Raw genomic sequence first — 26,781 nt, forward strand, 5'->3', positions numbered from 1 at the left:
AGGGATACTGCAATTGGATCCAGAGCTCTTCCTGCCCTGCCAGCAGGGACAGAAAGCCAAGCTCTCTGTCCTGCCCTTCCCCTAGACCCCTGTAAACAGCACAGTACAAGAAATTGCATTATTAATTCTTGCCCTGGTGTGGGGAGGAGGGAGAATGGCAAGTGGTCTGGACAAGACTGGAGCCAGGCCACGCTGCTCCCAGAACCCAACACTCCCACTCTGGCCTCCACGAGAGACCAAACAAGGCAGCCAGGGACATGGATTTACTCAAACCCTCCTCCCACTTTATTTCAAACACCATAAAATATACACAGGAAAAAAAAAAAAGATGAACTGGAGGAAAAAACCTCTTGAGGGTGACACAACCTCTCCTAAAATGCACCATCAGCTCAGGTAGCAATGGGAAGCAGCTGCCCTGGAGCATCCCCTCTATCCAGCATGGCATCTCCATCTTGTGCCTGCCAGAAAGAAGGAGAGGAGGGTGAGCCTGGCACAGAGGGAAGCAGGGCAGAGTGCCATCCTAGGCAGCTCTGTTTTACTGGAGGGGAGCAAGCACAGGGTGAGACCAGGTTAAGGACATCACCTGTCAGGGTGCCCCTGTGGATTTCTGGATCTGCTCCTTTAGAATGAGGATGCTCTGCCGCTGTTCTGGGGGCAGCATGGCGATCTGGTCTGCTGTCAGCTGCAGGACCTGCATGATCAGTGCTGCCTGTGGGGAAAGAGGGGTCAGACAGGTGCCCTGCCAGAGCAGCCACAGCATACCAGAGCCAGGGAGGGGCTGACCCCGCCACAGAAAGGCACACAGAAGTGGTGCTCCTGCTGTCTCACCCTTTCCCTTTTGTTCCCTCACCTTCTCGTGATCCTGGGGGGTGACCTGGCTCTGTCCAGGGCTGAAGCCTCCAGGCTGACCAGCTCCTTGGACTCCTGCCCCAGGTATGCCTCCTCCCTGCATGCCTGCCCCAGCCATGTTAGGAACCTGGGGGAGTAAGAGAGGGGTTAGGGACTGGGGGTTTGTGGACTGAGAACACAAATTCAGGAAGGTAAAACAGATGTTCAGATGCATGCCCTCACAGACTGCTTGAAGATGCCTGAGCACGAAGAGAGAGTGCATTTTACATGCTCTCCCCTCCCAACTGCTGTGCTCCTTTCTGTGTCCCAGGAACAGGCAGAGACAGTTGTTCCTGGGACTGTCTGAGCCCTGTCCTGTCCCCAGCTGCTGGGCAGTGCCTGGGGAATGGGACAGATGCCCTGAGCCCTCAGAGCCAGTGAGCAAAGCCTGGTGCTCTGCAGAGCTGCTGCCCCGTGGGACACCCCCACCCAGCCCCAGCCCACGGGACGCTGTCGGTGCCCGACCAGCCCAGCAGAGCCGTGTGTACCTGGCGGGGCCCCTGCGGGCCACTGGCTCCCATGGTAAGTGGCCCAGGACCCTGTATGCCACCAGGCATCGGGCCACGCGGGGTGGGACCGGGCCCGCGAGGCTCCAGGCCCCGGGGCTCCAGCACCCTGGCCTCCATGGCCCTGGCCTCCAGCACTCGTGGCTCCAGGACCCGCGGCTCCAGGCCTCGCGCCTCCAGCGCCCGCGCCTCCATCACCCGCGGCTCCAGCCCTCGGGGATCTCTGCCGACTGCGGAGGAAACACAAGGTGAGCTCCTGAAGGAAGCAGCGCTGCAAGGAGTGTGGGAGTGAGCCTGCCGTCTCCATTGGCTGGGGGCTAGCAGGCACCCGAGAAGTGCAGGGCCGGGGGCAGAGGGGACATGCCTGGAGAAAGTCCCTTGCACCCTGGGACTGTCCCTCCTCGCCTGGAGCCAGTCATTTCACTGCCCAAACCCCCTTCCTCTGCCTTGGGTCGGGGCAGCCGGCTGCACTCTGACTTCCTGCCTGCACAATCCAAGCCACCCAGTGTTTCATGCCCCCTCTCTCACCTCGAGCATCCATCAAGGGCCCCCGCGGCTCTCCCATCAGTGGTCGGGGTTCTCCCATGGGTCCCCCCCTCATCTCATGGGGGGGGCCACGGCTGTCATGACCAGGCATATGGTGCATAGGGGCTCCCTGGTGGGGCGGCCCAAGGTAACCTCTGACGCAGAGAGACGAGGAGAGCAAAGCAGGAGGAGGAGAAAAAGCGAGAGAGTGTGAATCAGACACTGGCTTGGCACGGTCTGGGCAGAGCGCTGGGATTGCCCCCGAAGCCGGCCGCAGGGGAGGAGGGTGAGGCTGGCACAGGGATGGGTGCTGGTGGCCCCATGCCACAGGGCAGCTGCCATCACCCCGGGGATATCCCTTCCCCGGGGAAACGGGCCGGCCCCACGGCTGGCAGCACACAGGCTGGTGCCATCCCTGTCCTCAGCGAGAGGCTACCCTTGGGCAGGGGACAGTGCCAAGGGCTCCTCTCCTTCCCTCTCCCCTCACCTGGGCTCCACTTCTCCAGTGACTGAGAGCAGGGTCCCTCCGCGAGGGTCATTCGGGGCATCTCCCAAAAGGCCTCGGGGCGGCGGGCCACTAGCAGGTAGAGGTCCACGCTGCATAGGGGCCCTCGGGTCTGGCATGGGCACTGCCAGGGAGACACACAAGAACTCGTGAGGATCTGCATGAGCAGTGCCGTGCCAAGACTGTCCCCGGCGCTCTCAGGCCGGGCGTGGGGCAGCCACGCTGCTCCCCTGAGCTCTGCTGTCTGCTGGGGACACGGCCCCACACACGAGGCTGGAGCACACCACAGCCCTTCCCTGGCTGCCAATTTTATTCCTCTCTTTCTCCTCTCGGGTTTTATTTAAGGTTCCTTATGGCACGAGGGGTCAAACCAAGCATGGGTGCCCCCATGGCAATCCCTACAAGCGTGGGCATCAGCACCCTGCTGACGTGGGGCCAAGAGCAAAGCAAGACCTGGAAGGCTCCTGGAAGCACAGTGTCAAAGAGGGCAGGATCTTAGGCAGAAGCCCTTTTCAAACAGGCTCTCCTTTCCACTGGAGGCTCCATGCATGGTTCTAGCCTGTTCTCTCCTGTAGCCCTCAAAGAAATCCTGCCTCCATCTCCTGTGACTGCTGTCAGGCTACAAGGAGTGACATGCCAGTCCCTGGCCCTGAGAGCAGCAGGGTGAGAGCTGCTGTCTGCACGCTCCACAGCGAGCTCCACGAAGAGGAGCTGGTGCAGGGTACCTTGGACGCGTTCGATAGACGCAGGCCTGGCAGGTCCCACGGGCGAGAGCTGCAGGTTCCCTGGGCAAGCAGCAGGAAAAGAGGGAAAGAGCAGACACGTAAATAGTGTATGCACACATGCACAGGCTCTGGGGACAGTGCTGCCTGCATGATCACGCACCCTGAAGTCCCCAGGAAAACCTACAGAGAAAATGCTCCAAGTCTGGCTTTATCAACCTCTTCTGTTCACGCCCCCTTTGTCAGCACAGGCAGGACAGCCAGTGTGGCACAGTCCTTCCCTCACTCGGGGACAGAGGCAGGCAGAGAAGACATCCTGCCAAGAGACACGGCACTCCGTGGGGCCACGCTGGCCCCACAACGCACAGCCAGCTCCTGCTCTCCAAAACCTCCTGGGTGCCAAGAACTATCAGACAGCTTTCAGGAAGACAGTGCCCACCCCAAAGAAAATGAGAGTCAGCTGACCCTAAGGCCAAAGGATCTCGGACTAGGCTTGCATGTTGCTGGAACAAGGCCTAGGATAGAAGTCAAGGCAACAGAGGTGACAGGTAAGCATGTGCTGCTCCTGGGAGAACAGGAACACCGGGGCCGTACTAACCTACACATGGCAACGTGTGACCCGTAAGGAACCGGGGCCCGGGGCTGGGCCGGACAGACCGTGCCTGCGGAGGTAAAGCCGAGCCGTCACCCTCCGCAAGTCCCTGCCAAGCCTGAAGCCAGGACGGAGGCGCAGCTCCCTCTGCCGGGCACGGCCGCAGGACGCGGCGGCCGCACCAGCTGTGTCCCAGGCAGCCGGGGAGCACAAGGACCAGAGAGCAGCAAGCTCTGCCTGCCCGCACAAGCACAGGGACAGACACGGGCTCGCAGAGGCGGAAAACACAGACACATCCCGCTGGGGGGGACAGGCAGCTCTCCTGGCTGCCAGGGCACAGGGTGCACAACAGCGTGCAGAACGAGCTGGGAGCCAAGCGGGGCACGGGCTGAGCCCTGGGAGCCAGGGAGCTGCTGCCACAGCCCCGTGCCTCAGGGAACAAGGCCGGGCACGGGGCTGGGCACAGCCGGGCTGCAGACAGCTGGGGCACAGCACTGCTCCCTGGAGCGAGGCTCACACCACACACAGCACTACACACGTCTGTTTTACCTTGTCCACGCTCCAAGGGGACTGGCCCTGCACCTGGCATCCCAACCTGTGGCTGCATCCCACCTGAGAGGGGACAGGCAGAGATCAGACCCCTCCTCAGCATGCCTGATCACTAACCTGTTCCTTTGGTCCCAAATACCTTCTTGCTCCCAGCTCCTGGGGGAGCACCTGGAGGTTTATTCCCTTGGTGTTGGTTCCCCCCAGGGATAATCCAACTTTGCAGCCCACCTCTGGCAGCAGCACAACCACAACGTACAGCACAGGATTTCATGTGCCCTCACAGGCTGGGCCCTCTGGTTAGGGGGAAGGCAGAGCGGGGTGTCTGCAGGACCAGTGTGCCCACGGGTGGGGCAGCTCGGCCCAAACTCACCTCCTGGAGCCAAGGGGCCAGGGCCGGGGCCCTGCACAGGGGCTGCCATCTGTCCTGGGGCTGGCACTCCCCCCTGCAGGGGAGGCTGCATCAGAGGAGGAGCGCCGTTGACGTGCATGCCGCCCTGCCCAGAGAGACACGGGATCTCAGGGACACCCCCACACCGGGCACATGCCCAGCTGGAGGGCTGGCACTGCCCGTTTCCCCTGCACGGCTCGTGTGGTGTGCAGGCTCTTACTATGGGCTGTGGCTGGGACGAGGGGGTGTTCTGTGGGTTCAGCTGCGCGTTGGGGCCCGGCCCAGGCCCCGGTCCCGGCCCAGGCCCTGGCCCTGGCACTGCCTGCTGGTTGCCTGGGATCAGAGGAGGAACACTGGTCTGGCGATGCAGGATTTTCTAGGGGAGGAAGAAGAAGAAAAGAGTTCTTTCCCACTGCCACTCCACAAAGGCCACCACCAACACCCTCCAAGCAGGGACAAACCAGCGCGATCTCCGGGTCCACGATCCTCATGACCACCTGGGCCTGCAGCAGGGCATAGGCCAGCTGGGGGTTCTGGAGCAGCATGTTCCTGGCTTCCTGGGGGCTGTTCTGGACACACAGCTGCGAAGACAGGCACTGATCAGAGCTCTGAGGAGGTGTGCCGCGGGTGGGAGGGCGCAGGCAGTGCCTCACACAGGGAGCACGGCCCTGCTGCACTCACCTTCATCTGCTTCATCAGCTCAAACATCTGCTCGGGTGGCAGGCTGGCCACGGCCCGGCTGATGGACTCGGGGGCATCCTCTGGGTTCACAGGGTCCCCATAGGGTGACTCTATGATGGGTGCACCTGTGCCCAAGCCTGCAATACAGTTGGTGACTTTGTACTGCAGCACGAGCAGCGCACGCAACGGGCTCATCAGGAGGGGAGCACCAGCCCACCAGGGAAAAGGAGGCACAGAACCAGGGAGACTTAGGAGGAATTTCTTCCCAGAAGGGGTGGTTAGGCATTGGAGCAGGCTGCTCAGGGAGCCTGTGGAGTCACTGCTCCCGGAAGTGTTTAAGGCTGGAAGTGGCATTTAGTGCCCCAATCTAGCTGATGCAGTGTGCTTGGTCAAAGCTGGGACTGTGATCTTTACACACCTTTTCCAACCTAAGCAATTCTGTGTTTCTGTGTTCACCTGGGAGTGACAACCCAGAGCTGAGCCCCTGGGGCACAACTCACAACACGCCCAGAGCAGGGCAGCTCTGCCAGCCTGGAGAAGAGACACGCTGTGCCCTGCAGCGCTGCCCAGGCCAGCGCGAGGTGCCCCAAGGCCACTCACTCTTGAGCTCCTCCTTGTTCTTCTCGCTGGCGGCGTTGTCCACGCGCAGCGCGCGCCCGCTGAACTCGCGCCCGTTCAGGTTGCGCATGGCGCTCAGCGCCGTCTCCTGGTCCTGGTACTCGCAGAAGCCATAGCCCTTGGGCTTGCCCGTCTCCCTGTCGTACACCAGCCTGGCACAGGAGACACGGGGTCTGAGGGCGGGCTGGGCACCCCGCGGGCACGGGGACCCTGCGGGCACGGGGACACAGCCCAGCAGGGCTGGGGGCAGTGAGATACAGGGGACACAGGGACACAGCCCAGCAGGGCTGGAGAGAGCTCAGGGGACACAGGGACACAGCCCAGCAGGGCTGGAGAGAGCTCAGGGGACACAGGGACACAGCCCCAGCAGGGCTGGAGAGAGCTCAGGGGACACAGGGACACAGCCCCAGCAGGGCTGGAGAGAGCTCAGGGGACACAGGGACACAGCCCCAGCAGGGCTGGAGAGAGCTCAGGGGACACAGGGACACAGCCCCAGCAGGGCTGGAGAGAGCTCAGGGGACACAGGGACACAGCCCAGCAGGGCTGGAGCTCAGGGGACACAGGGACACAGCCCAGCAGGGCTGGAGAGAGCTCAGGGGACACAGGGACACAGCCCAGCAGGGCTGGAGAGAGCTCAGGGGACACAGGGACACAGCCCAGCAGGGCTGGAGAGAGCTCAGGGGACACAGGGACACAGCCCAGCAGGGCTGGAGCTCAGGGGACACAGGGACACAGCCCAGCAGGGCTGGAGAGAGCTCAGGGGACACAGGGACACAGCCCAGCAGGGCTGGAGCTCAGGGGACACAGGGACACAGCCCAGCAGGGCTGGAGAGAGCTCAGGGGACACAGGGACACAGCCCAGCAGGGCTGGAGCTCAGGGGACACAGGGACACAGCCCAGCAGGGCTGGAGAGAGCTCAGGGGACACAGGGACACAGCCCAGCAGGGCTGGGGGCAGTGAGAGCTCAGGGGACACAGGGACACAGCCCAGCAGGGCTGGAGAGAGCTCAGGGGACACAGGGACACAGCCCAGCAGGGCTGGGGGCAGTGAGAGCTCAGGGGACACAGGGACACAGCCCAGCAGGGCTGGAGAGAGCTCAGGGGACACAGGGACACAGCCCAGCAGGGCTGGGGGCAGTGAGATACAGGGGACACAGGGACACAGCCCTGCAGGGCTGGAGCTCAGGGGACACAGGGATACAGCCCCAGCAGGGCTGGAGAGAGCTCAGGGGACACAGGGATACAGCCCCAGCAGGGCTGGGGGCACAGTGAGGGCTCCCAGAGCCCCAGCAGTGCAGGGCCCCCAGAGCAGCGTGCCCACACCCACCTGCTGTGCCGGGGACACCCTGCTCCATCTCCAGGTGCCCCTGGCACAGCTGGCACAGCCTCACAACCCCCACAGGGGCTGCTCTGCGTGAGGAGCCAGCCTCGGGGGGCACGGGGAGGTTTAGATCAGGCAAAGCCCCAGAGCAGGCAGCCCGAGCAGGCGGCCAAAAGGTGCAGGTGGCACCTGGGCACGCGGGGGGCTGGCAGCCGGGGCACGGCCGGGCTGGGCGGTTGCAGAGGCCTCTCTCCCGTTCGGGACCGGCGGCCCCGCGGCTCCCGGGCCCCTCGGCCTGCAGGGCACCCGGCCGTTCTCACCTAAAGCTCACCACGGGCCCAACCTCCGAGAAAATGTCCTTCAGCTGCTCCTCGGTGGCCTCATACGGGATGTTCCCCACTGCGGAGACAGACGGTGCCGCCGGTCAGCGCGGCGGGTACCGGCCCCGGCGGCGCGGGGAGGAACCCACCGGCCCTCGCCTGCCCCGGCCCGCCCGAGCCCCCTTCCCCTGCAGGCCGCGGTGCCGCCGCGCGGGCTCACCGAACACGGAGCGCAGGGAGCGATCCACGGCGGGGTCCCGCACCGACAGCCCCGCCATCGCGCCGCCCGCGCCGCTTCCGGCCCGCGCGCCGCCCGTCCGCCGCTTCCGCTTCCGCCCGCACCGAGCTCGGCAGCGGCGCCTTCAAAAAGCGCTCCGGCGGGAAACGCGGCGCCCGCGGCTGCGGCGGGGCAGTGCCGGGACCGCCCGGGACCCCCGGCACCGGGAGCGGCCTCGGGGATCCCCCGGCACGGGCCCCGAGGCACAGCGCCCGGCGAGCCTGCCAGCGCCGGGGCTGGGCGGGATGGCGGGCACGGCCGCTGTCCCCGCCGCTGTCCCCGCGGGTGTCCCCGCGCTGGCCGCCGAGCCGCGCTTCGCCCAGCGCCTCAGGTGAGGGCGGGGATGGCCGGGCCGGGCGGGCGGGAGGCGGGGGCCGTGCGGGCCGGCCCTGACCGCCCGGCCCCGCAGGCAGCGCCTGGAGGAGCAGCGGCTCCTGGACGGGCGCTACGGGCTGCAGCGGCTGCCCGGCGGCCGCGTGGCGCTGCCCGTGCTGCCGGAGCGGCTCCCCGAGCTGCGCCTGCCCTGCGAGCTGCCCTGCGAGCTGCTGCGCGTCCAGGTGAGCGCGGCCGCGGGCCCCGAGCCCCGCTGCGGCGGCTGGGGCGCTCGGCACGGCCCGGCACGGCCCTGCCGCAGGACCCTGTGCCCTGCAGGGCCGCCCGCCGCGGCACGCCGGCCCGGAGGCTGCGGGACGAGCTGCGGCGGCTGCTGGGGCCCGCCTGGTGCGCCGAGCTGGAGCGGGACGTGCCGCACGCCTGGCACAGGCACGGCGACCTGGTGCTGCTGAGCGAGGACTGCTTCAGGGCCGAGCCCTGGGAGAGGCTGGGTAAGGGCGAGCAAACCCCCCTGCCCTGCCCTGCCTGCCCTGGCCCGGGCTGCCCGCAGATCCCGGGTGCTTGCTGCAGGCTCCACACTCTGGGACAGGCTGGGTAAGGGCGAGCCAACCCTCCTGCCCTGCCCTGCCTGCCCTGCCCTGCCCCAGGCTGCCCACAGCTCCCCGGTGCTTGCTGCAGGCTGGGCACTCCAGGACAGGCTGGGTAAGGGTGAGCACATCCTGCCTGCCCTGCCCTGCCCCAGGCTGCCCGCAGCTCCCGGGTGCTTGTTGCAGGCTGGGCACTCTGGGACAGGCTGGGTAGGGGCTAGCACAGCCTGCCCTGCCCCAGCTGCCCGCAGCTCCCCGGTGCTTGCTGCAGGCTCAGTGCTCTGGGACAGGCTGGGTAAGGGCGAGCACAGCCCCCCTGCCCTGCCCTGGCCCGGGCTGCCCGCAGCTCCCGGGTGCTTGCTGCAGGCTCGGCGCTCTGGGAGACGGTGGCCTCGGCCCTGGGGGCCCGGCGGGTGGCCAGGCGGGGACGGGTGATGCCGGATGGGATGCGCAGCCCCAGGGTGACCCTGCTGCTGGGCCAGCACGGCTGGGTGGAGCACGTGGACAACGGCATCAGGTGGGCAGCAGCTGCAGGGTGGGGCTGGCGGGAGGGGGCCGGCCCCACCCACTGAGCGGGGTCTTCCAGGTACACCTTCGACGTGACCAAGTGCATGTTCTCCCCCGGAAACATCACCGAGAAGCTGCGTGTGGCCTCGCTGCCCTGCTCCGGGGAGGTCCTGGTGGATCTCTATGCAGGTAATGGGGATGGAGGAAGGACAGGTGCTGATGGCATCCAGGTAGGCACGAAATGTCATTTCCAGCTTATGAAAAATACTCAGAGCTCCTGTCTTGTCTGTGAGCCCTTCAGCTATGCTGGCACTGCTGTCCTGCCTGTGTCCCTGCAGCCTCTGGACACTTAGGATGTCCTGTTCTCAGGCTCTGTGCCTAGTGCTGCTTTGGGGAATCACCTGGATCCAGGGGAAAGATTTGCCACTGTTTGTGCCTAAGGAAGTTAGTGCTTCCAATTTGTGCCACACTGAAAGGATATGGCACCCACAAAACTGCTGTGGATTAATCAAACTAAACAGTAATCTGGACACTTCTGCAGAGCCAGGCAGGTCTCAACCTGATGGCAAAGACTGAAGGCAAAATAAACTCTAAACATTTTTCAAGTCAGATTTTGCTTTTGCAGAAGAGGGAGGGATAAATTTCCATATTCCCAGTGTCTGGGCTTTCTCCAACCCAGAGCAAAGCAGACTTGGAGAGGCAGGGTGGCAGTGTGCATCCTGCCCTGCCCTCGGGGAGCAGTGTGGATCTCTGGGGGTCCCTGCCCTCAGCCTCTGCCTCCTCCTGCCCGCAGGCATCGGCTACTTCACGCTGCCCTTCCTGGTGCACGCCGGAGCCGCCTTCGTGCACGCCTGTGAGTGGAACAGCCACGCCGTGGAGGCGCTGCACAGGAGCCTGCTGCTGAACGGGGTGCGGGATCGCTGCCGCATCCACAGCGGGGACAGCCGGCAGGTGAGCGCCGCCCCCGGGCCGCGGCTCCTCCCCGCGGGCTCCCCTGACCTCCGCTCTGCTCCCAGCTGCAGCTGCGGGACGTGGCAGACAGGGTCAACCTGGGGCTGCTTCCCAGCTCGGAGGAGGGCTGGCCCGCGGCCTGCCGCGTCCTGAAGAAGGACACGGGTGGGGTTCTGCACATCCACCAGAACGTGGAGAGCCGCCCGGCGCCGCGCGGCGCCGAGCTGCTGGCCGGGCGCGGCTCCGCGGGGGCACGGCGCCCCACGGGCCTCCGAGCCGAGTGGCAGAGCTGGGCCGAGGGCACGGCCGCGCGCATCCGGGGGCTGCTGGCAGAGCTGCACGGGCGGCCCTGGCGCAGCAGCGTCCTGCACGTCGAGCCGGTGAAGTCCTACGCGCCACACGTGCACCACCTCGTGCTGGACCTCGAGTGCCGGCCCGTGCTGCCCGCTTAGCGGGGCACGGCACGGCTGGGGCTCCAGCTGCCCTGGGAGGGTGCCCGGCAGTGTCCTGCTGCCAGCCTGGGTGTGCCTTGTGTCCCCCGGTTCCCGGGTGGCAGCACTGCCCAGCAGTGCCTCCCCGTGCCCAGGGAACCAAGGGTTCTGCTCCCCATGGCACACCCCCTCGGGAGCCAGACCAGGATGGAGCAAGCTGGGGCTCACAGTGTTCTGCCCTGGCTCTGCCCAGGTCTTGGACACGTGGTAGCACCTTGAGCCCAGTTTTCACAGTGCTGAGAGGCCTTGGGCTCCTGCTGGGTTCATTTCAGCAGGTCAGGGACAAGCTTTGTGCTTGTATTTACCAGCACGCTTTTATAATGTACTGGAAACAAGTCTGTTCATCCCGTTTCCTTCCTATCTTTTCAGAATAAAGGTGTTTCACCACCTCTTGTTGGTTTCCACTTAAACCATGAACACTGGTGCACGTGTGGGGGTCTGGCCTGGGATTTGGGTGCTCGGGGGGTGTGTGGAGGGGCTCAGGGAGCACAGCCGCTGTGGCACTGTCTGCCTGCAAGCCCAAAGCCCTCTCCGTGTGTTGTGTACTCCGGATGGAGCGAACCCCTGCCCCATGAGGAAGCTCCCGCTGGCCCTTTGATGTCGCCGCGGTTTTTTCCACTGTGTCAGTGTCGCATCGCTTCCCACAGCGCTGGGAGCCTCTGCCTCTCCCGTCCCTGGGGTGCGGCCGAAAGTGTGGGCAGAGCCGCGTCCTCTCGTTTGCCTCGGGGCTGCAGCCGGGTGGCCTCCCCGCTGTCCTGTGGTGACAAACTGCCTCCCCTCGTGTGGAGCCCCTCCTCGGCCGGCCGCGTGTGCTCCGTTCCCCGGTGCCTGTGCTGCGGGGACAGGGACGAGGCGCCCTGCCGGGACCGTATCTCTGCCACAAGGACAAGGGCAGCGCCGGAGCCTTGCGGCGGGAGGACACCGCGCCCCTGGGCCCTCCTTGGGCTGCCGGGGGGTTCCCCTGCAGTTCGGGTGTCGGTGCGCTCCGTGCTCCTCGGGAGAGGCCGCGCACCCAGCCAGGGCCACGGGGCACCGGGGAAACGGGGCTGGAGCGCGGCTCTGCCGGGCTGACCGGGGCAGGGGCTGCGGGGAGCGGCACCGCCTCCCGCACGGGCCGCCCCGTCCGTGCCGCAGGTGCGGCCGGCGCGGCTCCTTTAAGGCAGCGGCACCGCCCTCCGTCCCTCCCGGTGCCCTGCGCTGCCGGGAGCCGCGGCCGGAGCGCTGCAGGTACCGGCAGGGTCGGGGGGCTCCGCCGGCGGGTACCGGGGTTCCTCCGCGGACGGGGAGGACGGGGTCCCTCGGCTGGGGGGGAGCTGGGGTCCCTCTGTGTCCGGGGGTCGAGCCGCGCTGTCCCGGGCCGGGGGCAGCTCCCAGCCCCGGCGGCCGCGCTGGGAACGCGGTGCTCCCGGTTTTCCCGACAGAGGAGCCTGGGGTCCGTCCCGCGCCCCCTCCTCCGCCAGGGACACCGGAGCGCGGCTGCGGGGCCGGGAAGGACGGGACGGTCCCTCCCGCCGGTTCCGCCGGGAGCGGCTGCAGCCCCCGAGCAAGCGCTCCGCTCCTTCGGGGCTGCCTCCGGCCAGCCGGATCCGGCCCCGGTCCCGGTCCGTGCCGCGGCTCCTGGTGCTGCCTCCGGCCAGCCGGATCCGGCCCCGGTCCCGGTCCGTGCCGCGGCTCCTGGTGCTGCCTCCGGCCAGCCGGATCCGGCCCCGGTCCCGGTCCGTGCCGCGGCTCCTGGTGCCGCCTCTTGCCGGCCGGATCCGGCCCCGGCCCCGGTCCGTGCCGCGGGTCGTGGTGCTGCCTCCGGCCAGCCCCAGCCCCGCTGCCCTCGTGGGAGGAGCAGCCCCGGGCGGCTCCTTCCTGCCGGGGCTGCCGCGGGTGCTGGGCGTCAGCCCGGTCCCACGGAGCCGGCTGAGGTCACCGGGGCTGGCAGGCGGCCCGAGCCCAGCCCGGGGCAGGGCGCTGGCGGCGGCGGGCGGGCCGGAGTGCCGGGCACGGGGCTCCTGGCGGGGCCGGAGCAGTCAGCAGCTGGCATGTCCCTCGCTGGCAGCCGGTGAGGGCCAGGCAGCCCGGGTGCAGCGATGTCGGAGGCTGTGGACCTGTCCTTCCTGTCGGACGCGGAGAGAGAGCTGATCCTGCAGGTCCTGCAGCGCGACGAGGAGCTGCGCAAGGCGGAGGAGAGGAGGATCAGGTGCGGCTGGAGCCGGGCAGGAGCTGCTGCCCCGCCCTGCTCTGGCAGCGGGTGGGTGACGGGTGTCGCGGGGTCCCGGGCGCCTGTGACAGCTCCCGGTGTGGGGTGTGAGCAGGCGCCTGAAGAACGAGCTGCTGGAGATCCGGCGCAAGGGAGCCAAGCGGGGCAGCCAGCGCTACAGCGAGCGGACCTGCGCCCGCTGCCAGCAGAGCCTGGGCCGCGTCAGCCCCAAGGCCAACACCTGCCGGGGCTGCAACCACCTGGTGTGCCGGGACTGCCGCTCCTACAGCCCCAGCGGCTCCTGGCGCTGCAAAGTCTGCACCAAGGAGGCGTGAGTAGCCAGGACAAGTGGCTGTACATCTCTCCTGTCCCCTTCCTCCTCTCATTGCCTCAGCTTGATGCCCCATAGCCAGCCTGTCCTAGCCTGGCTGGTCCTCTCCGGTGCAGGGCAGCTTGCTCTGCTGTCACTCCTGGAGAGGGTTCCATGTTTGGGTGATGGAGAAATGGGTCATACCCCACTCTCGTGTCTCCTTCGTGTCCTGCTCCTTCGCCCCCTGAACTGACTGCAGCATCCCCCGTGCCCCTTGCACAGCCTGTGTTTCAAGCATCCCAGGTTTCCTCCCTTTTGGCCTCCCCTGTCCTACAAAACTTGGCTTCTCCCATGTTTGCTGAGGATGTAGCTGAGCCTGTGAGCTGCCCGGTCACCTGCTGGTTGTGCCCACTGTGCCAGTGTTCTTGGGCTGCGGCAGCACCGAGGGTGGGTTGGGGCACAGCAGCCAGCCCCCACTGGCCCTGACTGCCCCCACCACCCCTGCCCTGCAGGGAGCTGAAGAAGACCACGGGTGACTGGTTCTATGACCAGAGGGTGAACCGCTTCGCCAACCACCTGGGCAGTGACATGGTGCGGCTGTCCCTGCGGCACAGGCCCACAGGTAGGGTGCCCAGCAGAGCCTCTCCCGCAGCCCAGCCACCTGGGGTGCTCCAGCTTTGCTCAGTGCACCTCTGCGCAGCGTGGGGCTGGATGGGAGCAGCTCCTGCTGCAGGCAGTGAGCTCGGAGCAGTGTTCCTCCTGATGCCTCTGTGCTTCCAGCCAGCAAAAGAGAGACTGTGGGACAAACCCTCCTGCAGAAAGCCCAGCTCAGCGAGCCCAAGAGCTCCTCTGCAGTCCGGCAGCCAAGCCCCCCTGCACCCCGGGAGGAGTCCAGGTAGGAATCCTGGCTGTCCCCTGCTGCAGGCAGCAGCTCTCATCTGCTGCAGGGCTGAGAGGAATGTGCTGCCCCACGCGGATCATCGGTGGCACAGGAGCTCTCTCAGACCAACCTCCTCGCCAAACAGGACATACCTGTGGTTTTGCTTGTCTGCAGTTTGTTTCCAGATGCCTCAGACCCTCGGGATGGCAAAAGCGACACAGAGTCCATGGAAAACATGAGCCTGGACAGCTACAGACCAAGTCCTGCTGATGTGGGGGGCAGGTGAGAGGATCTGGGGTGGGTTGTCCTTGGCAAGACTGGCTGGCAGAGGATGGACCCTTCATCTGAAGTGTGTTTTTCTCAGTCTGGTGGGGGGAAGCTGGCTCCTCGGGCTGGGCTGAAGCCTGTCCCTGGGCAGGAAGGTCCTGTGCTGCCAGGCTGCTGCGGGCAGCTCCAGGGGCACTTCCTGGCCAGCACTTGCTCTGCCAGCTGTGCCTGTGGCCTGGGACAGACCTTTCTGTGTCTGCCGCAGGAGGAACTCCCTGGAGAGAGCCGTCCCTGGAAAACAGGTTGTTGGGCCAGCAGGACCTGCTTCCTGCAGCCTGACGCTCCCTGCCCGCTCCAGGAGCGCGCTCTCTGACGGACGGGTGCGTGACGCTGCTCCGCGGCTCAGCCCTGGCCTGGGGCCTGGGGCTGGGCACCCACGGGCTCCCAGCCCTGCCCTGCTCTGAAGGGACTCCTCCTGCCCAGGATGCCACCGTGGGGACCCGCAGCAACACCCTGGTGGACGAACATGAAATGATTTTCAAGAAGAACCCCCGGCGGGTGGTGCGGCCTGCGGGTGAGAGATGTGCGGGTGCTGGCACGGCCGGGGTGGGCAGCTCCTGCCTGGGCTGGGAAGGGCTTTCAGTGCAGCTGGGAGAGGCTGGGGCAGCCCCTTGAGAGAGGGAGCAGCAGGGCTCTGCTCGTCCTGCTCTGTGCTGCTGTTCACCCCCTCTCGTGCAGACTACACCAAGTCCGTGATCGACCTGCGCCCCGAGGACCTTGTGGGGGAAGGTGGCTCTTTGGGGGACAGGAGCAAGTCAGTGCCTGGCCTCAACACGGAGCTGGTGAGACCCAAGTGCCACGGAGATGGCTGCCAGCTGGAGCAGCCGGGTGTCTGGCTGGCTGTGCCCCACCATCCCCACACCCTTGTCTCTGTGCTGCAGGAGGAGGAGGAGGAGGACATCGATAACCTGGTGGAGATCCACCGGCAGCGGGTGGCCCGGGGCAGCATGCGCAGCGGCACCTCCTCGGTGAGCCCCGTGTGTGCCCTGCCCTGCCTTGCCCTGCCCTGCCCTGCCCTGCCCTGCTCAGGGAGGAGTGATGGACAGGCAGTGCTGAAGGGTTGGGTGCGAGCGAGGCAGGGCAGGCAGCTCCTGGAGGGAAGGGGTAAGGGCCTTGTGTGGGGGGGCTTCTTCCCCTCGGAGGGAATCAAAATCAGAGGCTCAGCTCTCTTCCAGGCTCTGTGTGGGTGGGAGGCGCCTGTGGCCATCCCCAGCCACGGGGAGCTGAGGGGGGCTGTGCAGAAGAGGCACGGGGAGTCGCCTTGCTGAGGATGAGGAGGGCATCCTGTGCCAGCCCAGCCCTGCCTGTCCTGCAGAGCACACTGGGGAGCATGGTCAGCATCTACAGCGAGGCCGGCGACTTCGGCAGCGTGGCTGTCACCGGGGGCATCTCCTTCTCCCTGAGCTACGAGCAGAAGACACAGACCTTGTTCATCCACGTGAAGGAGTGTCGCCAGCTGGCCTTTGGGGACGAGGGCAGGAGGCGCTCCAACCCGTGAGAGCAGGGGGCGGTGGCTGCTGCCACCGCTGGTGGTGCCCGCCGGGGTTGTGGGTCCCCAGAGATGGGAGCTGTAAGTGGGAGGGTCCTGGTGAGGCAGAAGGTCTGGGCTTGCCCCGGGGAGCTCGGAGGGTTAATTGTGGGGGGAGCTTGTTGAAGTGGTGCCCGTTGTCCCTTCAGGTATGTGAAGACTTACCTCCTGCCCGACAAATCCCGGGCGGGGAAGCGCAAGACGAGCATCAAACGCAACACCATCAATCCCCTGTACAACGAGCTGCTGAAGGTGTGTGGGGCTGGGCTGGGCTGCAGGCACTCGGGGGTGCTGCTGGGACAGCCAAGGGGAGGGTGAGCTCCTAACCCTGCAGCGGGGTCTCTGCAGTGTCCAGAGACTGTGCCCTGAAAGCTGCAGAATCCCTGCAGGGCACTCCAGCTGTGCCCTGCCCCAGTGCCACGGCGGGGGGAGGCACAGCTGCAGATGTGACTGTGTCACAGGACTGTCCCTGGCTCCTGTGGCATTCCCCAGAGCAGAGGCGTCCTGCTTCCCCTGGGTATTTCCAAGGTGGAGGCTTCCTGGCCCCTGGAGGCACGCGACAGTGGCAGGAGGGAGGGCAGCAGCCACAGGGGCAGAGATAAGACAGTTCTGGGCCCCAGGGCAGAACTCCTTGGCACTGCCCTTCACCATCCCGGCTGGCTGACCCTGTCCCTGAGTCTGGCAGCACACTGAGGTCAGGCACTCTCGCACAGGAGGAAGAGACAGCTGTGCTTTGGTTTCTGGGCTCGCACAGCCAGCTTTGCTGAGGTCTTGTGCTCTGACCACCTGAGGCTCAGTGGTCTGGCAGAGCTCTGCTGGATGCCATGAGTCCTGGCTCCAAGGGCCACCTGCTGGGAGAGCACAGGCTCCGGCACCTCTGCCCCAGGACCCCGAGGTTTCGGCAGGCATGGAAGGAAAGAGGAACAGGCTCCTGTGCACGTCCATTGCTGCTCAGCCCTGTCTCCTCTGGTGCTCGTGAGCTGCAGCTGATGGAGTTTGCCTGCCCCGTGCTGTGCTGCCTGCTCACAGGGTTTTCTCCCCCCAGTATGAGATCAGCAAGTCCCAGCTGCTGGCCAGGACGCTGCAGTTCTCGGTGTGGCACCACGATCGCTTCGGCCGCAACACGTTCCTGGGGGAGGCTGAGATCCCCCTGGGCTCCTGGAACTTCGAGAGCCACCTGGAGGAGTTCCTGCCCCTGCATGGCAAGGTGTGCCCTGCTGCCCGCAGCCTGCCCTGCCTGCTCCTGTTGCCCCTCAGTGGGCAGAGGGCTGCGGGGACCCCGGCTGAGCATTGCCGAAAGGCTTGTGCCAAATCAAATATTCGGGGGTATGAGAACCCCAGATGCAGACAGCAGTGCTGTTGTAGTGAAAAGGGGCAAATCTTCTGCCTTGAGCCCAGCTTCCCTCCTCCTTGCCAGGTGATTGGGCCACAGTAAGCTCCCAGAGGAGCTGGGCTGCCCTGGTCATGCTGGGCAGTTTTCAGGCACATCCAGAGAAGCCAAGAGCTTTGTCCCAGCCTGGGGAGTGCTGCACACCAGGCTGTCACTGGCTGTGCCGTGGCTCCTCTGCAGTGCTTGGTAACTCTCACCTCTTGGCAGATGGGGGCAGATGCTGCTGGTCTCCACCAGTACAGGGGGGAGCTGGTTGTCTCCATGAAGTACATCCCATCTGCCAAGCATCCTGGGGCTGGGAATGGCAGGAAAGGTGAGTGCTGGAGCTCTGGGATCACTGTGTAGCCCTGCAGGGCCTGCTCGTGGCCATGCAGGCTGGCTCTGGCTGGGGTTTTGGGGTGGTGTCCCTGCAGCCTCCTCCTCTGCAGTGCTGCTCTGGGTCAGGGCAGAGCTGGCTGTCCCCAGGCTGCCCAAACCATCTCTGTACTTCCCTGGGGCTGGACCATTGGGCCCTGCATGAAGCAATTTTGTCTGTGTGTGCCCCCAGCAGGCGGTGCCAATACAGGAGAAGGCAAGAGGAGATGCCAGTCCAGGCTCTGGGATGAAGGATGTTCAGCAGGAACTTTCCAGAAGTTTGCAGTGGTAGAAATTAAATTGGATTAATTCCTGCTGTGTTGGGTTTTTCTAGGCAAAGCAGGGGAAGGGGGTGAGCTCCAGGTGTGGATCAAAGAAGCCAAGAACCTCACAGCAGCCAAGTCTGGAGGGACCTCAGACAGCTTTGTCAAGGGGTGAGTGAGGGTCCTGGGGCGGGGGGCAAGGAGGGCACTGTCCTCCCTGGCTGAATTCCCAAAGCTGCTGGGGCACCTGCAGGAGGCCATGTGCAGGGTGTCATGGTCCTTCTGCCTGAGCCGTGCCAGGAAAGGCAGGAAGGGGGGCTCCAGGCCGGGTCCTGGGGTGCTGGGGGGCTCCAGGCCGGGTCCTGGGGTGCTGGGGGGGGGCTCTATTCCAGGTTCTGGGGTGCTGGGGGGCTCCAGGCCGGGTCCTGGGGTGCTGGGGGTCTCCATGCCAGGTCCTGGCGTGCTGAGGCACCCCAGCCCCCCGAGCAGGAGGCCCTGCCCGTGTGCTGCTAAGCCAGGGGCTGCTTCCCCCAGGTACCTCCTGCCGCACAAAAACAAAGCCTCCAAGAGGAAGACGCCCGTGGTGAAGAAGACCCTGAACCCTCACTACAACCACACCTTCGTGTACAGCGGGCTGCAGGCCGAGGAGCTGCAGCACGTCTGCCTGGAGCTGACGGTCTGGGACCGGGAGCCGCTCTCCAGCAACGACTTCCTGGGGGGGGTCCGGCTGGGGGTGGGCACTGGTGAGAGCCCCCAGCCCCTCGTGCCTGGGCAGCAGCAGCAGCAGCCTGGCCGGGCTGCGCTGCGGGCACCAGGCTGCTCCAGCATCCCCCCTGCCATCCTCTCCCCAGGCACGAGCAACGGGCAGGCCGTGGACTGGATGGACTCGACGGGCGAGGAGCTGAACCTGTGGCAGAAGATGTGCCAGTACCCGGGCTCCTGGGCAGAGGGGACGCTCCCGCTGCGCTCCACCATGGCCAGGCTGGGGCCGTAGGCTGTGGCACCAGGACTGGCACTGCTGTTGGGAGCCACGCTCGCTGCACAGCCTGGCAAGGCAGCCAAACAGGGGTTGGGTTTATTTTTCTTATACTTTAATAAACATGACAGTCTCTAAACAGGCTTGGGCAGAAAGTCTTCTTGGCCCAGCTTCGTTTAAAGGGTTTTCCTCTTGTCACAAGCCTTGTACCAGACTTCAGGCTGAACTGCAGTCCTCGTGGACCCTCCCTTCTTCTCCCCCGGGCAAAATGCTTTTAAATGTCATTGTGTTTTTATTTCTTCCCATTCTTTTTCCTACCACCCCGTTCCAGAGTCTGCTGCGTCCTCTCCACCCCGTTCCCCATTCACAGCCCAGCCCCAGCTGCAGCACTGGGTGGAGGGAACTGTGTGGGGTCAGCCTGGGGGGTCTGGGGTTTGTGGTCTGCAGGAAACATTTGTTTCCCAGGCCTCTCAGTGACACATGTGCCAGCCCTGGCTTTTTATACAAATCTGTTTATTTCAACTTCATGTTCTACTGCCAAAGCAGTTCCCAGAGAGGGCTCCCTGTGGGTGGTGGGAGAGGGAGTGAGTGGCAGGGGAGATGCAAGCCCTCCAGGGTGGACTGCACGCTGCCTGGCTGCTGTGGGCTGTGCTGGGCGTGGGGCCATTGGATTTTCATCAGGGCTTTCAGAGCGGGAGGCAGCGGGTCCGGGCTGTGCCCAGGGTGAGCCGTGGGGAGGCTGGAGCTGCTGTCACACTGCTGCCCTGCCTGCCCTGCCTCTCTCCAGCTCCCCCCTGCCCTGAGGTTTGAGCAGGGGCACTCCAGTGTCTCCCACCAGGGTCCTGGCTGGGCTGAGCCATGCCCCAGCTGCAAACAGCTGCTGGCTCTGGGCAGGGGGACATTCCCTGCTCACCTCTGTGTGCCAGAGCAGCCAGGGAGGGGCTCCCCTTCCCCGGGGCTCCCTGGCACGCTGCTCCTCCTCTGCAGTGGGCGACTAGGAAAGCAGGAAGGGAGGTGTCCGTCCCCGGCGGGCAGGGCGGGGGTCACTCGCAGGGGTCCCCGCTCTGTGCCCGCCGCGCCGCCTCCCGCTCGCTCAGCAGGTAGGTGTCGATGAAGACGAAGAGCTCGTCGGGGCTGACCGGGGCGATGTAGCGCTCGCGGTCCGCGCCCGCCTTGTCCAGCAGCACCGCGTTGAAGTGCGAGCGTGTGAGGTGCAGGAAGCGCCTGCAGGTGCGAGGGGGCGGCTGCTCAGGGCTGAGCCTGCCCCTCCTGCAGCCATGCTCAGGTCCTGCTGGGGTGGGGGCTCCCCCCTCTTCCTCGGGGCCGTGAGCTCTGCGAAGCTCTGGTGACGCTGCATTCAGCCTTGAGGGGTTCCCCCACTGCAGGACCCCCTCGAGGGCAGCAGAAGGGGGCTGCCCATGAACCAACCCAGCTGCCTCCTCATGCTTCGCCATTGCTGGAGGCATTCCCGTTCCCTGCCCCCTTGAACAGCCCCTACCTGAGCTCGTCGATGATGCCGAGGGCCAGCCGGTGCTCCCGGATGCGCCCCACCTGGTGCGGGGGCTGCCCCAGCAGCTCCACGGTGCTGAGGTGCCGCAGGTCCAGCCCGCAGGCCGCTTGCTGCGGAGCAGGGCCGGTGAGCGGCTGCGGGCTGCGCGGCTGGGCAGGGACGGAGGGAGGGAGGGGGCCCTGCTCACCTGCAGCATGGACATCTGCTGCTTGTAGTAGCGGTCCGAGGGGTCGGGCGCCGAGATGACCAAGAGGCGGCGTTTGTCCTGGAACTGATCCAGCAGGCTGGCGGCCGAGCTCACGTCCGTGTTGATCTGCATGGCTGGGGCACGACACAAGCGCGTGGGGAGGTGGCACCGTGCCCCCCGCCACCGCCCTGACCCATCGGGCAGCACCCCCCGAGGCTCTGGGCACGGCCACGGGCAAGCCCTGCCGCGGCCGCCCCACTTACGTGCACAAAGGGGCTGGGAGCCCGTCCACTGCTGGCTGGACTGGCAGACGCGCAGCGAGGTGCCCTGGCGCTCGTAGCCGCCGTCGCACAGGTACTCGCAGGTGGCGCCGTAGTTGTTGCCGTCGGAGGTGCAGGAGATGTAGCCGTTCTGCGGGGGCTTCAGGACAGGGCAGCGCCTCACTGCGGAGGGGAAGCCGGTGAGGGCACGGTGGTGGTGCCCGGCAGGGGCCGTGCCCGCCGGGGCCGGGGCAGCAGCCAGAGGCTGGGGCTCACCGTGGACGCGGATGCTGAACTTGCAGCTGGCGCGGTTGTAAGCCTGGTCGTGGGCCGTGTAGCGGATCACATGCTCTCCCTCGGGGAATTCGGAGCCGGGCTCCGGGCCCCGCAGCATCACCCTGAGCCCGCAGACGGGTTTCTCCATCAGCGCCCCGGCAGCGGCGCCCGGCCCGGCCTCAGCGCCCGCAGCGCCTCTGCCCTCACCTCTTGATGACACCGTCGGCAGAGTCCCTGACGCGGGGAGGGTCCCAGTAGACGGTGGCAGTCAGCTTGCCTGGCTCGGCTATGCGCTCCCGGGACTCCGGACAGCGGATCTTGGGAGGCTCCAGGTCTGCCCGGAGAGGAGAGGGATTCACGGAACCTCTGGGTGCCTCGGCTGAGCTACGAGAGCGCTGCTGAAGCACCCCAGGCACCTCGGAGCCCCCGGACCCGCTGCAAAGGCAGCGCTGAGTGCCCCAGCGCCGGGCTGGTGCCCGTGCTCAGGGCGGTGGCACTGCGGGGAGCAGCAGGGACCCGGATCCCAAGGGAGGGAGGCGCAGGAAATGTCGGGGTGGGCTGTGGGGTGACCCTGCAGACCCCCCAGCACGGGTGACGATCCCCTGCGTGCCCCAGCAGCGTGGGGTCAGAATTTACCCACACAGAGCGGCTCGCTCCCGCTCCAGTGCCCGTCCTCCATGCAGACGCGGCTGCGGTCGCCCTCCAGCTGGTAGCCGGGCAGGCAGGTGTAGTCACAGCGGGAATCCATCTGCACGCCCGCCGAGCACGCGTAGGAGCCCCGCAGCACCGCCGGCAGCACGTGGCACCGGATTTCTGGGGTGGAGAGAGCGCAGAGGGGAGGGCAGCGGCTGCGGGCGGGCACAGCAGCCAGCCTGGAGCCCGTGCGGGTGCTGGCAGCGCGGGGGCCGGGCACACTCACGTCGGCAGTACGCCATCCCCGACCAGTGGCGGCTGGGCAGGCACCGGACGGCGCTGGGACCCACCAGGCGGTAGCCGCGGGCGCAGCTCAGCTCGCAGCGGGTGCCCAGGCTGCTGCGGTACGAGCCGCCCCGGGGAGAGTAGCAAGTGGCCTCTCCGCGGTGGATGCTGAGCGTGGCGCACCACTGGGGCACTGCGGGACAGCGGGGAGGTGGCGGAGGAGTCTGCCGTGCCTCAGTTTCCCCACGAGGACACAAGGGATGGGTGGGGTGCTGTTACCTCGACGGTAATCCAGGGCAGGCTCGGGGGGCGGCTCTTCTGCGTACACCTCGTTGGTGTGACTCTCCAGGTAGTAGCCAGACCCTGGGAGGAGGGAAGAGGCGAGCGGGCTGCAGGGCAGCTCATGGCTGCAAAACATCCCGCAGCTGCCAACGAGCAATCCCAGCCCGGGCAGCCCCGTCCTTGGGGCTGCTGTCAAGGGTTAAACTGGGCAGACGGGAGCCCAGCCCCGGGGGCACGGAGTGCGCTGGCACCAGCGCAGACTAAACAGCGGCAGCGGCAGCCGCGGTTGTGGCAGGAAACGGGCGCTGGCGCGGAGGGGGCTGGCACCGACCCCCAGCTTCGTGCTGCTTCCACCGGCTCCCATGGCACCGCCACTGCCACGGGGCATCCCCAGGGAAGGAAGAGAGCTGCCCTTGCCTGCCCTTTCCAGCCCGTCCCCTCAGCAAGGCAGGGATGGCGAGCACACTGCCCGGCCGGGGTGCAGCCCCTTGCCCGTGCTCCAGGGAAGGATGGAGCTGCCGGAGGTGCCGGCCCCTCGCCACCCGTGCTGGGCCTCGCAGATGGGGTGAGGACAGCCCCGAGCCATCCTTGCGGGCCGCACCGTGCCTTCACGGGCGAGTCTCGCCGGTGGGGAGGGGGCCGCGCAGGGGGAGAGGCTGCCGTCCCCCCCGCGGCCCCTCGGCGCCTCGGCCGGCCGCGGCATTCCCCAGCTCTGAGCTCACGTTTCCGCCGCGTTTCCGCCGGCCCCCGCCGGCGCTGCCCCCTCCTCGCCGCCCGGCCGGGATGCTCGGCCCGGGGCACCGGGAAGGCGGCAGCCCCGGTGTCCCCTTGTCCCGGGTTCGGGAAGGGGATATCCGCCGCGGCCGTGCCCAGCAGAAGCCCCGCCGTCACGGGGAGGAAACTCCATTACGAATCTTTGCAAAGGGAACTTTAGGAGCAAGCCCGCCCGGTTCCACAGCGCGTTCGTGCAGCTGCGGCTCACGCTGGGTAACCCGGGGGCAGAGGAGCAGGGACTGCACCGTGGGGGCGGCCGTGACCTGGGGAATGAAGCTGTTTCCTGGGGGTCTGCCAAGACTCCGCCGGGGCCCTGGGGACAGAGGGCAGGGTCCCCGCAGGCAGATGTGCCATTTCATGGTGATGTTTCCTTCCACTGCCAGAGCTCCTCTTCCTTCTCACCTGGGGGCAGCTCGGCCCCGCTGCAGTGGGCAGGAGCATCCCCAGCTGTGCATGGGGAGGGGACGGGGTGGGAGCAGGGACGGGGGAAACCACCCCAAACAATGCCCTGGGCGGTCGGGACTGCGGGCTCCGTCCAGCGAACATCTGCGGCCGGTGGCCCCGCGGGAGCAGCGAGCCAGCGGGGAGCGGCGCTCCCGCAGGCGGGGGTGTGTGAGGAGGAGGAGGAGGACAGGCCGGTTTTCTGCCTCTCCCTGGGTGCCTGTCAGCATCCCCTGCGTTCCTCCCTGCACCTCAGCCCCCAGGCACCCCCTTCCTCAGGCGCTGATGCTCTCCGGCACCGCTGTTCCCTCCACCCCTGCCCACCGCGAGCCCCCAGCCGCGCCGCGCAGGCTGCCAGCCCCGGGCGCCCGCTGTGCCCCGCAGCCGGACTCACCTTCGTGCCACGTGGATGACGCCAGCCTGGCGAGGAGCAGCAGCAGCAGCACGGGGACTGTCCCCCGCGCCATCGCGGGCCCCACCTGCCGCGCTGGGGCCGGCAGCGGCCGCGGGGATGGCGAGGATGGAGAGGATGGCGAGGATGGAGAGGATGGCGAGGATGGAGCGGGGCTGCAGGCGGGATCACGGCCCCCGCTGTCGCCTTGTCGCTGCTCAGATGTCTGTCCCTCCTGCCTGGCCGCTCTGCTTGTGCTGAGCAAAGTTACTTTCCCCCTTGGCCGCCCATCCCAAACATTCAAAAGCCGTGAGTCAGGCCCAAAATGATGAATTGTAAAAAAAAAAAAGTAAATCCCAGGATAGCCCGTTTTCCGACGCGCCTCCTGCTTCTCCGGGGCTTTAAAAGCTTGTAAGAGACTTTCTTGTGCAAGCAGGAGAGCCAGGAGCCTGTTTGGACACAGGAGAGAGCCAAACCGAGCCTGTGCCAGCCCTGACGGGCTCCGGCGGCGGGGGCCTGCAGGGGCGAGCACGAAACCGCAGGAGCCGGGTCCGCTTTCCCCCTCCTGCGGCAGGGAGGGAGGGAGGGAGCGAGCCCGCTGCAGACGGAAGGCTCCGAGCCCGCGGCCGAGAAAAGCGCTTGCAGCCGGGTCTGTGCGCTGCCGAGCCCGGCCCGCCAGCACCGGGAGCGCGGAGCCTCTGCCGGGCCGGGCAGGGGCAGGAGAAACCGGGCAGGGGCAGGAGAAACGGGGCAGGGGCTGGAGAAGCCGGGCAGGGGCAGGAGAAGCCGGGCAGGGGCTGGAGAAGCCGGGCAGGGGCAGGAGAAGCCGGGCAGGGGCTGGAGAAGCCGGGCAGGGGCAGGAGAAGCGGGGCAGGGGCTGGAGAGGCCGGCAGGGGCAGGAGAAGCGGGGCAGGGGCAGGAGAAGCGGGGCAGGGGCTGGAGAGGCCGGCAGGGGCAGGAGAAGCGGGGCAGGGGCAGGAGAAGCGGGGCAGGGGCTGGAGAGGCCGGCAGGGGCAGGAGAAGCGGGGCAGGGGCAGGAGAAACCGGGCAGGGGCAGGAGAAGCCGGGCAGGGGCAGGAGAGGCCGGCAGGGGCAGGAGAAGCGGGGCAGGGGCAGGAGAAGCCGGGCAGGGGCAGGAGAAGCGGGGCAGGGGCAGGAGAGCCGGGCAGGGGCTGCCTCGGACAGGTAGGAGCGCTCGCGTGGGGCTGCGGGGGACACAATGCGCTAATTATGTGGAGCTAATTAATGACACGCTGTCCCGGGCAGGAGAGGGCACCGGGAGGGGCTGCTGCTGCCGGTGTGAGGAGCCCGCAGCCCGGGGACAGCCCCGGGACAGCCCGGGACAGCCCGGGACAGCCCGGGACACCCCGGGAGCGCTCAGCCCGCGGAGGGCAGCAAGGCTGGCGTGCTGGCAGTGCCATGTGCCGGGGCACGGGTGGCTGTCCCCCTGGACACCGGGACAGGGCTGGAGCAGGAGAGCAGGGACTGGCTCTGGCTGGCACCGGCAGGGAGGTGGCACGGGACAGGCAGGGGTGGCACTGGGGAGGCCGGGAATGGTGGCATGGTCGGGCAAGGTGGCACAGGGTGGCACGGGGACGGCGGGAGGTGGCAGCGGGTGGCGCCAAGCAGGTAGGAGGTGGCGTGAGGCAAACGGGGGGTGACATCGGCAGGCGGTGGCACGGGGGAGGCAGTGGGTGGCACTGGAGAGAGGGTGGCACGGGCTAAGCAGGGAGCGGCACCGGACAGGAGGTGGCAGGGACAGGTACGGGGTGACACGGGATAGGCAGCAGGTGACACCGGACAGGTCGTGACAGGGGACAGGCAGGAGGCAACACCAGACAAGGGGGTGTCTCAGGACAGGGGGTGGCTCGGGACAGGGGACAGGGGATGTTACAGGACAGGGGTGGCAGGGGACGGGGGTGTCCCTGACAGGGGATGGTCCAGGACAGGGGTGTCACAGGACAGGGTGTGACAGGGGTGTCCCAGGACAGGGATGTCCCAGGACAGGGGTGACAGGGGACAGGGGTGACAGGGATGTCACAGGACAGGATGTCCCAGGACAGGGGGTGACAGGGATGTCCCAGGACAGGGGTGACAGGGGTATCCCAGGACAGGGATGTCCCGGAACAGGGGTGACAGGGATGTCCCAGGACAGGGGTGACAAGGGACAGGGGTGACAGGGGTGACAGGGTGTCCCAGGACAGGGGTGTCCCAGGACAGGGGGTGACAGGGTATCCCAGGACAGGGGTGTCCCAGGACAGGGGGTGACAGGGTATCCCAGGACAGGGGTGTCCCAGGACAGGGGGTGACAGGGTATCCCAGGACAGGGATGTCCCAGGACAGGGGTGACAGGGGACAGGGGTGACAGGGGTGACAGGGGTGACAGGGTGTCCCAGGACAGGGGTGTCCCAGGACAGGGGGTGACAGGGTGTCCCAGGACAGGGGGTGACAGGGTATCCCAGGACAGGGATGTCCCAGGACAGGGGTGACAGGGGACAGGGGTGACAGGGGTGACAGGGGTGACAGGGTGTCCCAGGACAGGGGTGTCCCAGGACAGGGGGTGACAGGGGGTGACCGTGGCGCCCCCTGCGGGAGGACGGGGGAAGAGCACGGCCCTGGCTGGCGCGCTCGGCCATTTCCGTGAGCGCTCGGGCAGCTCCGGCGGGGGCGTGTCCCGGCCCGCCCGGGGGCGTGTCCCGGCCCGCTCGGGGGCGTGTCCCGGCCCGCTCGGGGGCGTGTCCCGGCCCGCGCGGGGGCGTGTCCCGG

The 26,781-nt window shown here is 66.8% G+C and overlaps 5 protein-coding genes across 11 annotated transcripts; 2 read left to right on the plus strand and 3 right to left on the minus strand.

Moving 5' to 3' along the window:
- Nucleotides 1-262: 262 nt before the first annotated feature.
- On the minus strand, nucleotides 263-7,982 carry CSTF2 (cleavage stimulation factor subunit 2). Of its 6 annotated transcripts, XM_064426455.1 has the most exons (15): nucleotides 7,835-7,982; nucleotides 7,615-7,693; nucleotides 5,957-6,126; nucleotides 5,357-5,493; nucleotides 5,137-5,256; nucleotides 4,896-5,051; nucleotides 4,658-4,781; nucleotides 4,288-4,350; nucleotides 3,150-3,209; nucleotides 2,407-2,548; nucleotides 1,923-2,074; nucleotides 1,377-1,624; nucleotides 851-976; nucleotides 584-709; nucleotides 263-458 (listed from the first exon to the last, which is right to left on the minus strand). In XM_064426455.1, the coding sequence occupies exons 1-14, from the start codon at nucleotides 7,890-7,892 to the stop codon at nucleotides 587-589; spliced, it is 1,758 nt and encodes a 585-aa protein (XP_064282525.1). In that variant the 5' UTR covers nucleotides 7,893-7,982; the 3' UTR covers nucleotides 263-458; nucleotides 584-586. The 6 variants fall into 6 exon arrangements, with proteins under 6 accessions (XP_064282525.1, XP_064282527.1, XP_064282528.1 ...); XM_064426457.1 differs by lacking the exon at nucleotides 3,150-3,209; XM_064426458.1 differs by lacking the exon at nucleotides 4,288-4,350 and having other exon boundaries at nucleotides 7,835-7,981.
- Nucleotides 7,983-8,085: 103 nt separating this feature from the next.
- On the plus strand, nucleotides 8,086-11,154 carry TRMT12 (tRNA methyltransferase 12 homolog). 2 transcript variants are annotated; one of them, XM_064426463.1, is made up of 7 exons: nucleotides 8,086-8,222; nucleotides 8,301-8,448; nucleotides 8,526-8,715; nucleotides 9,178-9,328; nucleotides 9,398-9,507; nucleotides 10,112-10,269; nucleotides 10,341-11,154. In XM_064426463.1, exons 1-7 carry the CDS (start codon nucleotides 8,137-8,139, stop codon nucleotides 10,719-10,721), a joined length of 1,224 nt encoding a protein of 407 aa, XP_064282533.1. In that variant the 5' UTR covers nucleotides 8,086-8,136; the 3' UTR covers nucleotides 10,722-11,154. The 2 variants fall into 2 exon arrangements, with proteins under 2 accessions (XP_064282533.1, XP_064282532.1); XM_064426462.1 differs by having other exon boundaries at nucleotides 10,335-11,153.
- Nucleotides 11,155-11,383: 229 nt separating this feature from the next.
- Nucleotides 11,384-12,792, minus strand: LOC135304174 (collagen alpha-1(III) chain-like). The gene is made up of 3 exons (XM_064426379.1): nucleotides 12,719-12,792; nucleotides 11,992-12,638; nucleotides 11,384-11,634 (listed from the first exon to the last, which is right to left on the minus strand). The coding sequence occupies exons 1-3, from the start codon at nucleotides 12,790-12,792 to the stop codon at nucleotides 11,384-11,386; spliced, it is 972 nt and encodes a 323-aa protein (XP_064282449.1).
- On the plus strand, nucleotides 11,839-19,119 carry SYTL4 (synaptotagmin like 4). The gene is made up of 17 exons (XM_064426454.1): nucleotides 11,839-11,987; nucleotides 12,808-12,948; nucleotides 13,064-13,279; nucleotides 13,771-13,880; nucleotides 14,039-14,153; nucleotides 14,313-14,420; nucleotides 14,671-14,785; nucleotides 14,889-14,979; nucleotides 15,144-15,247; nucleotides 15,347-15,433; nucleotides 15,781-15,959; nucleotides 16,143-16,245; nucleotides 17,039-17,200; nucleotides 17,591-17,696; nucleotides 18,072-18,171; nucleotides 18,535-18,743; nucleotides 18,852-19,119. The coding sequence occupies exons 2-17, from the start codon at nucleotides 12,839-12,841 to the stop codon at nucleotides 18,992-18,994; spliced, it is 2,058 nt and encodes a 685-aa protein (XP_064282524.1). The 5' UTR covers nucleotides 11,839-11,987; nucleotides 12,808-12,838; the 3' UTR covers nucleotides 18,995-19,119.
- A 447-nt stretch (nucleotides 19,120-19,566) lies between these two features.
- SRPX2 (sushi repeat containing protein X-linked 2) lies at nucleotides 19,567-24,520 on the minus strand. The gene is made up of 10 exons (XM_064426349.1): nucleotides 24,019-24,520; nucleotides 22,407-22,490; nucleotides 22,129-22,320; nucleotides 21,846-22,022; nucleotides 21,417-21,543; nucleotides 21,210-21,331; nucleotides 20,937-21,116; nucleotides 20,674-20,807; nucleotides 20,475-20,596; nucleotides 19,567-20,200 (listed from the first exon to the last, which is right to left on the minus strand). The coding sequence occupies exons 1-10, from the start codon at nucleotides 24,089-24,091 to the stop codon at nucleotides 20,020-20,022; spliced, it is 1,392 nt and encodes a 463-aa protein (XP_064282419.1). The 5' UTR covers nucleotides 24,092-24,520; the 3' UTR covers nucleotides 19,567-20,019.
- Between the last annotated feature and the right edge of the window lie 2,261 nt (nucleotides 24,521-26,781).

Source organism: Passer domesticus, chromosome 7, assembly GCF_036417665.1.
Source record: "Passer domesticus isolate bPasDom1 chromosome 7, bPasDom1.hap1, whole genome shotgun sequence".
Taxonomy (NCBI): domain Eukaryota; kingdom Metazoa; phylum Chordata; class Aves; order Passeriformes; family Passeridae; genus Passer; species Passer domesticus.

Bases quoted from the DNA above. Each gene is read 5' to 3' on its own strand.
- CSTF2 (XM_064426455.1), bottom strand. From the start codon at position 7,892: ATGGCGGGGCTGTCGGTGCGGGACCCCGCCGTGGATCGCTCCCTGCGC. The intron at 4,782-4,895 runs GTAAGAGCCTGC...CTCTCTGGGCAG, and splicing joins CGTCCCAGCCACAGCCCATA to GGCGGCATGCACGTCAACGG. The intron at 3,210-4,287 runs GTAAAACAGACG...CTGCTTGCCCAG, and splicing joins CCCCTTGGAGCGTGGACAAG to GGAACCTGCAGCTCTCGCCC.
- TRMT12 (XM_064426462.1), top strand. From the start codon at position 8,137: ATGGCGGGCACGGCCGCTGTCCCCGCCGCTGTCCCCGCGGGTGTCCCC. The intron at 8,716-9,177 runs GTAAGGGCGAGC...TGCTTGCTGCAG, and splicing joins CGAGCCCTGGGAGAGGCTGG to GCTCGGCGCTCTGGGAGACG. The intron at 9,508-10,111 runs GTAATGGGGATG...TCCTGCCCGCAG, and splicing joins CCTGGTGGATCTCTATGCAG to GCATCGGCTACTTCACGCTG.
- LOC135304174 (XM_064426379.1), bottom strand. From the start codon at position 12,792: ATGCCAGCTGCTGACTGCTCCGGCCCCGCCAGGAGCCCCGTGCCCGGC. The intron at 12,639-12,718 runs GCCCTGCCCCGG...GCTGACGCCCAG, and splicing joins GCCCGCCCGCCGCCGCCAGC to CACCCGCGGCAGCCCCGGCA. The intron at 11,635-11,991 runs GTACCTGCAGCG...TCCTTGTGGCAG, and splicing joins GGAGCCCCCCGACCCTGCCG to AGATACGGTCCCGGCAGGGC.
- SYTL4 (XM_064426454.1), top strand. From the start codon at position 12,839: ATGTCGGAGGCTGTGGACCTGTCCTTCCTGTCGGACGCGGAGAGAGAG. The intron at 13,881-14,038 runs GTAGGGTGCCCA...CTGTGCTTCCAG, and splicing joins CCTGCGGCACAGGCCCACAG to CCAGCAAAAGAGAGACTGTG. The intron at 17,201-17,590 runs GTGTGCCCTGCT...ACCTCTTGGCAG, and splicing joins TCCTGCCCCTGCATGGCAAG to ATGGGGGCAGATGCTGCTGG.
- SRPX2 (XM_064426349.1), bottom strand. From the start codon at position 24,091: ATGGCGCGGGGGACAGTCCCCGTGCTGCTGCTGCTGCTCCTCGCCAGG. The intron at 21,332-21,416 runs GTGAGGGCAGAG...CTGCGGGCTCAG, and splicing joins GCCGACGGTGTCATCAAGAG to GGTGATGCTGCGGGGCCCGG. The intron at 20,201-20,474 runs GTAGGGGCTGTT...TCGCACCTGCAG, and splicing joins GGCATCATCGACGAGCTCAG to GCGCTTCCTGCACCTCACAC.